At 47.5% G+C, this 11,429-nt stretch overlaps 1 protein-coding gene across 1 annotated transcript in view; it reads right to left on the bottom strand.

Annotated features, from left to right (window-relative positions):
* Positions 1-794: 794 nt before the first annotated feature.
* The window catches only part of large2 (LARGE xylosyl- and glucuronyltransferase 2), a gene marked incomplete at both ends in the record, with an annotated part of 12,782 nt that continues 2,147 nt past the window's right edge, over positions 795-11,429 (bottom strand). The window contains 10 exons of the mRNA XM_080525062.1: positions 795-992; positions 1,593-1,788; positions 2,113-2,259; positions 3,039-3,317; positions 3,509-3,672; positions 4,980-5,135; positions 5,247-5,372; positions 5,594-5,706; positions 5,866-5,970; positions 6,060-6,231. Of these exons, the coding sequence (XP_080381188.1) occupies positions 795-992; positions 1,593-1,788; positions 2,113-2,259; positions 3,039-3,317; positions 3,509-3,672; positions 4,980-5,135; positions 5,247-5,372; positions 5,594-5,706; positions 5,866-5,970; positions 6,060-6,231 (1,656 nt within the window). The remainder of the gene's footprint in view (positions 993-1,592; positions 1,789-2,112; positions 2,260-3,038; positions 3,318-3,508; positions 3,673-4,979; positions 5,136-5,246; positions 5,373-5,593; positions 5,707-5,865; positions 5,971-6,059; positions 6,232-11,429) is intronic.

Consider the following 11,429-nt stretch of genomic DNA (forward strand, 5'->3'; position numbering starts at 1 on the left):
TTTCAGGAGGGGGGGTGGGTGGGTTTGGAAAATACAGAAAGAAAACAATTCTGTAATCATTATGCAACATCTTAATCAAAACATATATTGTATATGCCATTGTTCATTACTCTTTGATAATCATTTACATAGAGAAAAAAGGAAATCGCATTAAATATCTTATTAAATATCATGGAAAATTATAAGGCTTAAATGTTCCTCCAGTTCAATTGGCCTTTCCGAATTTGATTCAGATTTGTCCCCTTGAAGAGACGAGGGAGTTCTGCTGTTCCCACATGTGACAGCATCGTTCCCTATCCTGAAGTTCCAGGTCCTATGTCCATGTGACGGATTGGTTCCACCTTCATTTCCAGAAAAGCCCTGATTATCAGAACAAATCAACGATAATTGTCATCTTTCCTCAGCCTTAAAGCATGAAAGTGATCGGAATCTCTTTCAGGTGACTTGTCCTCCCAGTGAGTCAAATGTTAAGTGACTCAACCGTTAGTCTTTTTCTTCTATTTCTGTTTTCTGTCTGTTTGGTATGGTCAGTTTTGTTTTGATTCCATTTTGGTAACATAATCCATTATAGTAGGAGTTGGGAGGAAAAGCTGAGCCTGGAAAGCGAACACAAGGGCTGCCGTTTCCTTCACCAGGGTTGTCAAGCTCCAGCTTGAGGCTTCAGCAGTGATATCGGCCTGTAGCTGAGCCTCGTTCTGTCCCTAAACCCTTCTCCTTGTCAGAGAACAGCAAGGGGGGGCATTGAACACTTGTCTAAGGGCCCAATGTGAGTCCTGCCCTTGGGGAGTCCTGCTTTAGATGTTCCTCTGGGCAGTGAGGTACTTGAGGGCGGCGGCACCGTACTTTCGGGACATGTCTTGATGGAACTCGTCCTTCAGGGTGGTCAGGCAGTAGCGGTACCCGGGGCTGGAGCGGAACTTGGAGATGTCGAAGCTGGGGGCGTGGGGCATGTGGATCATGAATGCATTTGGGAGAACCATCAGCTCGTACTCCTGAGAGACGGGAAGGACAAGGAGACAAATTTGTGTCTGAGATATGTTAGGTGGAAGAGGAGGCTAGGGTGGGTGGAAATAGGCTCATTGTACTGCATGGAATGGAAGGAGGGATGGTATCAAAGTAATGAATGGAATTAAATAAGGAATGGTATCAAACACATGGGTTTCTGTGCATTACAATGAGCCTGTCATGAGATTTCACCAGATTTCACCATCATGAACTCCACCAGCCACCCCTGGTTAGGTGGGACTACTGTGAACATGTCCGGTGATTTGCTCTGAGGTGCTGAGCACTTGAGTCTGAGCTTGACTTTGATTAATGAGCCCTTACAACATCTATTATTTCTACTTAGTCTGCAGTAAATCAAATCCGACCCAATCACTTGAATAAGCTTAATAAAATCTGATGTAATCATTACAATAATCCTAATCAACTTCCTAAAATGAAAAGAGGCTTTACATCAAGGGGGGGCGGTTACACAGCTTTCATGTGTGGAGATTACTTTGAGTTGAGTCTTTTGAGATTAGAGTGAAAATGTTATTTTGTTTTCACAAAATCAACACCCGAACAACCAACAACCACGCTCCATTCTGTACCTGTGCATCCAGCTCCATGATGTGGGACACCTTGTTCCAGCCGAACCCGACAAAGCGCTGGTCGTACTCAGGACAATCCCGCCTCACCACCACGTATGGCTCAAAGTCCGCCTCCCACTCCACCTTGTAGGGTGTGGTGGCTGTCCGCCATTTGGCGTAGTTGGTAGGAGCATGGCCCTTGGTCCAGACATGATACCTGGAGAAACAAGAACATTATATTACCATGTAACAACACATTGACACAATGTTATTACCATACCACTGTAACTACAAGTTAACAGGAAGGTACATTATAAGATCAACTTGTATAGTGCTATCGTTTTCCTTAACTGTTCACTCAAAACCATCAGTTATCACTTAAAGAGACTCATTAGGTCGATTATTTTTCTGGAATTCAATTTGACTTTACAAATAATGCACATATAGACAATCAAACTTAGAGTTGACCAACAAACGAACCAACAAAAACTAAATATCTGACTAAGATCACCCAATGGTGGGAGCAGAGCTGCAACTGTACCTGAAGGTATAGAGAGTCCCCACGTCCAGCATGGAGAGCAGCTCAGCTTTGGATTTGGGGTAGGAGAGTCGGTAGCGAAGCGTCTCAAAGGCCGGTACCACCAGAGCCTTCTTAGTGTGGGTCATGTCCAACTGGACCACAGACCTTCTGCAGACACCAAACACATACGCTGTTCATATACAACCAATACCCCAGCCAAGACAACCTGCACATCTAAAGGCCAGTTAAAATCAAAGATAAAGTCCCTGCAGTTAGTGTTTTGTTTTTGGATTAATGGCCTCACCAACTCCTCCAGATGACGAAGTTGCTCAGGAAATAGGTGAGCGAAATTGGTAAACGCCAGTATATCCCCGGTTTCCAATTCCTCATACGATAAGTGATAAGTGTTATCACTACAATCAGCTTAGCTAACTAGCTAACTAATAGCTCACCCTAAAGTCTATTCATTGACGTCAAGGTTAATCTGGAATTATAGCCAGATTGGTATACATTCCCATTGGAATGTCTCATCCGGGTAAACGCAACTTTGTTGTTGTTGTTGTTGTTTTTTGTTGTTGTTATGGAAACGGTCGCCTGTGTCTGTGTGCATCTCGTTGTGGATCTTTGGTTTGAACTCCCCAGTTTTAGAACGTCGGTTTCAAGTGTTTGCCGAGTTTTTCTCTGCAACGTTCTAAAACCGACCCTGGCCTTAAAACCAATACAACATCCATAACTAATTTAGGAATTAAATATATACAGTATATTGTTAATATACAACCAATAAATCAGCCAAGACAACCTGTGACACATCACTTCTCAACGTCTAATGTAAAGGTTGTAGAACCCGAACATTTATCTGAAAATGACCCATTGCATCTGTTATATCAATAAGGTTACTATTATCATAATAATTTTTTTATAACCATTATTATGGGGACTCATCTCACCTGAGGTAATCGTAGAGGCCATACATGGGCAGGAAGTCTACGTCAGCCAAGAATACGTATGGCGTGTTGGCGTTCCTCAGTGCCACGTTGCGTACCAGGTTGACAGGATAGAACTGGCCCTCCTTGTAGACGATGTGGTAGCCCACGTTCTTGCGGTTCTTGAGGACCTCCGAGGCCTGGGCGTAGCGGAGGAACTGCTGGGCCTCAGCATCAGACATGTACAACGCCAGGCTGATGGGGCCCTCCCAGTGCTTACAGATAGCCTCCAGCATCTGAAGCCTGCAGGAGAGGAGGAAGGGGGGGGAGAAGAGGAGGAGGAGGAAGAAAAAGAAGACGGTGATGATGATGATGATGATGATGATGATAATACTACTCGTATTGTTGAATTTCGTCTATCTCAAACGTTATTCCATTCAACCACATGATTTCAACATAATAGTCAACAGTCAGGAATGAGTTTCCATGGTTACCTGTCCATGGAGAGCTGGGCGACCAGGGTGACGTCCGTGTCGTCCCCGGTGGCCGTGTACTCGTACTGCAGGAAGTAGAGGTGCACACGGTGCACTGTGATTCGCTCACGTCGGAAGTCGTAACACTGGTCGTCCTCGTCCAGCTCCTCCAGGGCGCCCTGCAGCTGGACAGAGGAGAGGCCACTGGATCAGACTCCATATCTACACTCACCGGACACTTTATTAGGAACGGCTGTACACCTTCTCATTCATTCAAGTGGCGCAATGGTGTGGGGAATGTTTTCTTGGCACACCTTGGGCCCGTTAATACAAATCAATCATCGCTTGAATGCCACAGTCTATTTGGGTATTTGGGTCGTATTGAGACTAACATGGATAAATAAAGGTTAAAGATCAAGGTGGTGGTGGCCAGTGTTGGGCACGTTACTTTAAAAAAGTAATTAGTTATAGTTACTAGTTACTTATCCCAAAAAGTAACTGAGTTAGTAACTGAATTACTTCATTATAAAAGTAACTAGTTACTAAGGAAAGTAACTATTGCGTTACTTTTTACCATGGTGCAGCGGGCTAAGTTAAGGTCAGTCAGCCAAATGTGACAAGGAAAAGCTTACCCACTGCCATATTAGAAGATAAATGTGATCTTCTTTTCTGAGCAGGTTTCAGCAGGGAATTTTTTATATTTATTGCACTTCAACAGACCACAACTGGTAGACATATTGTACTTCAAGTATTTTCTTCATTACAAAAGTTAACAGTTAAACAATATGAAGTGCTTTTAAAGTAGTACTGAAATAGTGCCTGTACTTCCACCGTGAAAACGCACCGTTCACCTCAGAACACTCGGGACTCGCCATTGCTGCGTGTATCTCTCTGATAGTTACAGTGTAATATCTATTATATATAATATATATATATATATATATATATATATATCATTGCTGCGTGTATCTCTCTGATAGTTACAGTGTAATATCTATTATATATAATATATATATATATCATTGCTGCGTGTATCTCTCTGATAGTTACAGTGTAATATATATTATATATAATATATATATATATATATCATTGCTGCGTGTATCTCTCTGATAGTTTGAGTGTGTGTGTGGTGCTGTGCGCGCGTGTGGTTTGTGTGTAGAAACATCCGCACAACACTGAACTATGGTTGGCTTACCATGACATTTTCTCTACCATAGCCAATCATGATCACTTAACTCTACCATAGCCAATCATGATCACTTGCGCGGTTGTCTCGCCCCTCCCCTCCCAGCTGTGACTGAGGTCGGATGACAATGAGAAGCTTCAGTAGTAACTAGTAACGCGCCGCATTTAATTACCGGTAACGGTAACGGCGTTATAACGATGGAAATAGTAATCAATTAGATTACCCGTTACTGAAAAAAGTAACGCTGTTAGTAACGCCGTTTATTTTAACGCCGTTATTCACATCACTGGTGGTGGCACTCACTCGCAGGCTCTCTGTGGTGGCTTGGCTGGGGCAGCCGAACAGCTCTCTTCGGAGCAGGTTCCCATCGTACTCCAGGAAGGTCAGGTAGAGGTTCCGGAAGAACTCCACGTGCTTGTTCTTCACGCGCAGCTTCTTAGGGGAGTTCCAGTGGATCACCTGACACAGAACACAATGTTTAGAGAGAAGTCCTTGCTGCTAAATGGTGTGTGAGTGTGTTTATACATGTATGTGTGTGTGTTGAATTATTAATTCAAGGCGGAGCCCTACCTTGAGGTCTGACACCTCTGTGTAACACTGCTCTGAGCGTGTGTGGTCAGACAGCTGCACGTTCCAGAAGCAGGGCAGCTGATGCACCAGGACCGGGTTCTGCTTTATGAAGGCGTTAAAGATATCCTGCACACAACAACACCTGATTTATATAGTTGTTTCTTTTATTTAACCTTTGACTTGTAAACACCTCTCCCATGCATTATCATATAGACATTCTCAGACGTTATATAGACATTTCTGCCCAGACAAAACAATATACCATCTTTCCATTTGTGCCAGTGTCAATGGAGATATGATGCCCTGAAACAGACAGCCCCCCCTGGTGGTGTGGTGATGTAACTGACCTGGTCTGCGAGCGACGTACTGAGCATGCTCATGAGCTCTCTTTCTGCGGTCAGCCTCCACATCAGCTCCCAGTCGATCCTCCGCAGGCGCTCCAAGTAGAGCAGGATGACCCCTGCAACATGTCAGAGACGAGACACGTCCTGTCAGTCACACACACACACACACACACCCACCCACACACACACCCCTACACACACCCCCACACACCCCCCCCCACACACACACACCCCCACACACACACACACACACACACACACACACACACACACACCTGTGTTGAAGCCTCTTCCCAGGGCGGGCCAGGGTTTGTGATTCTTCCATAGATTCCCCAGGTACCAGTCACTCTGGTTCTCCACCAGCCCGATCACCTGTTTATCTGCCATCACCAATAATCGAGGCATTAATCAATAACAATAATCAACAAATCAGCCATCGAAACATCTTCGTCAAGGTCAAAGGTCGTACCGGTGAACTTCCTGAAGATTGCCCAGAGTTCTGCAATGTCCGTGGCGAAGGTGATGTCCGTATCCAGGACGATGACCTTGGTGAGGTCAGAGGGCAGCGCTTTGGTTAGGGTCAGCTTCATCAGGCCGTAGATACCCGAGTAGTGCTTGTTGGGTATCCATGACACCTCCGACTGCAAGACAGGGAGAGTGGGAAGGGGGGGGGGGGGGGGGGGGGGGGTGAGAGAGAGGGAGAGAAAGAAGGAAGGAGGGAGAGAGAGACAGATTAAACTACTGCCGACTGAACAATATATTTTCAAAAGGTTATGGAAACAGCTGAATAGAATCTGACATGATATGTCACAAACATATCCTGCACAGTAAACATATCCTGCACAGTAAACAAATCTTGCACAGTAAAGGCCGATTTAAAGTTCTGCGTCGAATTTACGTGCGTAGCTTACGTTCCCTACGTAAGGGCTCTCGCACTTTACACTTCTGCGTAGGCCGCGCTGCAATTACACCGTCACATCGCTAGGTGGCAGTGTGTTTTCTATGGCCCTGTGCTGTGCCTCTTCCGGTTAGGACCGCAACGGAGCTCAAAGCGGCATAATAGCGATCTTTTTGTTGTTATGCTTGTTGTAAATAAAAGTTCTATGATGCATTGAAATGACATTAAACTAAGATAATACGATGGTTATCATAATTTTTCAAATCTTTATTAATAAGTAATTACAGAAAAGGTGAATGACATTTCTGTCATGACTTCCGCATTTTGGCCTACGAGAGAGTCGGAATCATGTGCTACCAAGCGGACCAATCACAGAGCTTACTGTTGCGTAGAAACTGACCGCGCTGAACGCGTTCTTAAAATGTTGGAGATGTGCACGTTAACCCTCTCCGTAGGCAACGTAAGGCCACGCGGGACTACGCAAGGCTACGGCGTCGACTTTACGCAGAACTTTAAACCGTCCGTAAGCAAACACAAGCGTAGGCCTGCTCATGCAACGGCTAACTTGCTGATTTTCAGGATGTGTTTTCAATGTTTATCGCCGGCATCTGCCCCAAGTGTTTTTCAATGAATGAGGGGCAATTAAATAGTGTGTCTGCTGATTAATTCCCATTGATTGTAAATAACAGGATCTGCATAAGCATAATGAACTTAGATGAGACTGCGATGTTCCCAGAGAGTCAATGGAGACCCAGCCTCTCTCCTCTCTCTCTGTGGAGGTTGAGACATTTCAGAGCACAAAGGCCTTTTGTTTCATCTGAGACGGTGTAGGCTGGGCATCTGATGATGTGACAGGAGACGCAGCCTGGCAATATCACAGTCAGCACACACACACACACACACACACACACACACACACACACACACACACAAAGGCACGCACACAGGCACACACACACACGCACACAGGCACACGCACACAGGCACACACACACACACACACACACACACACAAAGGCACGCACACAGGCACACACACACACACACACACGCACACACACACACGCACACGCGCACACACACACTGGCACGCACACACAGGCACGCACATAGTCACACACAGGCACACACATACCCACACACAATTACACATGCACTTACACTCTTAAGCACTTACGCACACGCACACACACACACACACACCTCTCTCTTTGCTTGTCAAACACAGAAAGAAGGGGGGGGGGAGAAAGAGAGAGAGGGAGGAAGAAAGAGGGGGAGGGGGAGGGAGAGAGAGAGAGAGAGAGAGAGAGAGAGAGAGAGAGAGAGAGAGAGAGAGAGAGAGAGAGAGAGAGAGAGAGAGAGTGAGCGCATTAACTCTGACAGAGTTAGACAAAATTGGAGTTAGCAGAGGTAAAAATGAATAATGGTGCTGTTTGCTGTTTGTGGTTTGGGTGTCAGCAGGGCATGAAAGGGCGTGCTGAGAGCATCAGCTTGCTGTCTGGAGCCTAGTGGAGTGTAAACAACCATGTTGCCTTCGCTATCTCCAGGGACGACACACCGCCACATTACAGGCATAGAGGCATCAATGGAGCCCTGTGAGGGCAACGCTGGGGGCGGAGACCTACGCATCTGTTCACTTCACCCAGACCCAGGGACCTGGGGACCTGAGGACATGGGGCTCTGGGGACATGGGAGTCTAGAGAAGTCGGGGTCTAAAGAAATGAGTGTCTGAGGATGTGGGAGTCTGGGGAAGTGTGCGTCTGGGAACATGACTGACTATCTCCGGAAGATGGATCACTTAGACCCCCACCAATCCGGCTTCAAGGCTGGGCATTGCTGTCACGGAAGCCCTCCACTCTGCCCAAGCTTCCTCCCTCTCCTCTGTTCTCATTCTCCTTGACCTGTCTGCTGCCTTCGACACAGTCAATCACCAGATCCTTCTCTCCATCCTCTCAGACCTGGGCATCTCTGGCACCGCACACTCCTGGTTTTCTTCCTACCTGGCGGGCCGCTCCTACCAGGTGACCTGGAGAGAATCGCTATCTTCTCCACGAACCCTCTCCAGTGGAGTTCCCCAGGGTTCCGTCCTAGGGCCCCTACTCTTCTCCCTCTACACCAAGTCTCTTGGCTCGGTAATCTCTTCACATGGGCTCTCCTACCACAGCTACGCAGACGACACTCAACTCTTCCTGTCCTTCCCCCCGTCTGATGTACACGTGGCAACCCGTATCTCAGCATGTCTCGCTGACATTTCAACTTGGATGGCTGACCACCATCTCAAGCTCAATCTTAACAAGACCGAGCTCCTCTTCATCCCCGGGAAAGCCTGCCCTCTCCAAGACTTCTCCATCACAGTGGAGAACTCTACTGTAACCCCCTCCCTGACAGCCAAGAACCTTGGAGTGATCCTGGATAACCGACTATCCTGTGCGGAGAACATTGCAGCAACGGCTCGCTCCTGCAGATTCCTCCTCTACAACATCAGAAGGATACGACCCTTCCTTACCAGAGAGGCAGCGCAACTCTTGACCCAGGCACTGGTCATCTCCCGCCTGGATTACTGCAATGTACTCCTGGCTGGGCTCCCCGCTTCAGCCATTAGACCTCTGCAGCTCATCCAGAATGCTGCTGCCCGGCTGGTATTCAACCTCCCCAAATACTCGCATGTCACCCCTCTCCTTCGCACCCTGCACTGGCTCCCGATAGCAGCTCGCATCAGATTCAAGACCCTGGTGCTTGCATACCAGGCAGCTAAAGGGACAGCCCCTGCCTACCTGAAGGAAATGGTAACCCCCCAAACCCCTGCCCGCTCACTCCATTCCTCCACCTCGGCTGGCCGACTGGCCCCACCTCCTCTACACAGCAGTCGGGCTGCCCGATCACGTCTCTTCACAACACTGGCTCCCCGCTGGTGGAATGAGCTCCCCACGGCTGTCAGAACGGCAGAGTCACTACCCATCTTCCGTCGTAGACTGAAGACCCATCTCTTCAGGTTACATCTTAACTGCTCCTCCTGAGACATCTTCTGACCCTCACCACTACGTGTCCTAAAGACACCCGCTTTCCCCTTTACTGTGTCCCTAAGAACTTCTACTATCCCCCTTGTACTGTTTCTCAGTTTCTCCAGTAATAATAAAAAAATTAAAATAAAAAAAATAAAAAACGTTTTAGTAGAAGGCGATAATCAGTGGCCCCGGGCCCGAGCTAGAGTACTCTTCCTGCAACGAATAGTGGACTGCTGATTCACATGCTTAGTATTCAAATGTATTGATTGTAAGTCGCTTTGGAATAAGGCGTCTGCTAAATGCCAAAAATGTAAATGTAAAATGTAAATGTCGATCTAGAGAAGTGGAGATCGAGAGAAACGAGGGGACTGGGGGACTGGGAACGTGGTACAGCATAGCAACATAGGTGATACAGGTGTTGTGTGCTTTTACAAAATGAATGCCTCTCAAAACATTTGAATGAATGGTCTTTATTGTCATTGCTATAGTACAGGTACCAAACAACGACATTTTAGGAGGGGTGGCTCCCCTGGTGCTAGGAAAGAAGAAAAAAAAAGAAGAAAAAAAACACAAGAAGGGAAGGAGCTGGTTTACATAAATAAAGGCTATGTACACTATCCACTATACTATACTGTACAGATAGACGACTAGGGTTGTCATATTGCACATAGTGTTATTGCACATTCATTTAAAGTGTCGCAGTTTGCAGGCTAGGAATGTACATATTTGTGCCTCAGCCCTACACCTGATTTTTTCAGTCCAGCAGCTGCCATCAATCCGTCCAGACTGTCCAGGGCCCAGAACCTAGGTCTTTGCTGTGTTCAGGGCCTGGATGGCCCTGGGGTAGAAGCTGTTCTTCAGTCTGTTTGTCCTTGCGGCCATGGTCCTGTACCGCCTTTTCGAGGGCAGCCGGGTAAAGTGTTCGTACCCAGGGTGGGTTGGGTCTCTGGAGATCTTGGAGGCCTTCCTGAGACAGCGTGTGTTGTACAGCTCTTCCAGAGGGGGGAGGGGGCCGCCGGTGATCTTCTGGGCTGTTCTCACGACTCTCTGTAGCGCATTTCTCTCCGCGGTTGTGCAGCTGGAGAACCAGTTGCAGATGCCGTAGGTGAGGATGCTCTCCACTGCGCCGCGGTAGTAGGCCACCATTATCTCCTGCTTGATGTGTTCCTTCCTGAGGACTCTCAGGAAGTAGAGCCGCTGTTGTGCCTTCTTGATGGTGGCTGTTGTGTTGTTCTTCCAGGACAGGTCATCCTGTATGTGCACCCCCAGGAATCGGAGGGCTGAGACTCTCTGCACGCTCTCTCCGTCGATGAGCAGGGGCTGGATCTCTGACTTTTTCCTCCTGAAGTCCACGATGATTTCCTGGGTCTTTGACTTGTTCAGCAGCAGGTTGTTAACCTTGCACAGCTTGCTCAGTTGCTCTACCTCATCCCTGTACGCCGCCTCGTCCCCCCCCCGAGATGCAGCCCACCACCGTGGTGTCGTCTGCAAACTTTACGATGGAGTTGCTGGGGTGGACGGGGGTGAAGTCGTAGGTGTAGAGGTTGTAGAGGATGGGGCTTAGCACGCAGCCCTGGGGGGACCCAGTGCTGAGTCTGAGGGCTGTGGAGGTGTGGGAGCCCACCCGCACCCTCTGGGGGCGGTCGGTCAGGAAGTCCTTGATCCATGCACATATAGAGTGTGATAGTCCCAGGTCTAGTAGTTTGGTCACTAGCCTGTCTGGAAGGATGGTGTTGAAGGCAGAGCTTGTCTCTCTCCCTGTATACTGTATGTGTTCTAAGGATCCTGTTGAGTGGACATGAATGAATGTGCAGCCAAGTATCGCACCCAATAAAAAAAAATTGTTAAACCTGTATAGTTGACACATGGACAGAGAGACAGTGACGTGTTTGATTGGGTACTAGAAGGAATAATACCCAGGCGAAGAAATTATGGA

This window comes from Nansenia antarctica (genome assembly GCF_963989245.1).
Source record: "Nansenia antarctica genome assembly, chromosome: 3".
In the NCBI taxonomy this organism is placed as follows: Eukaryota; Metazoa; Chordata; class Actinopteri; order Argentiniformes; family Microstomatidae; genus Nansenia; species Nansenia antarctica.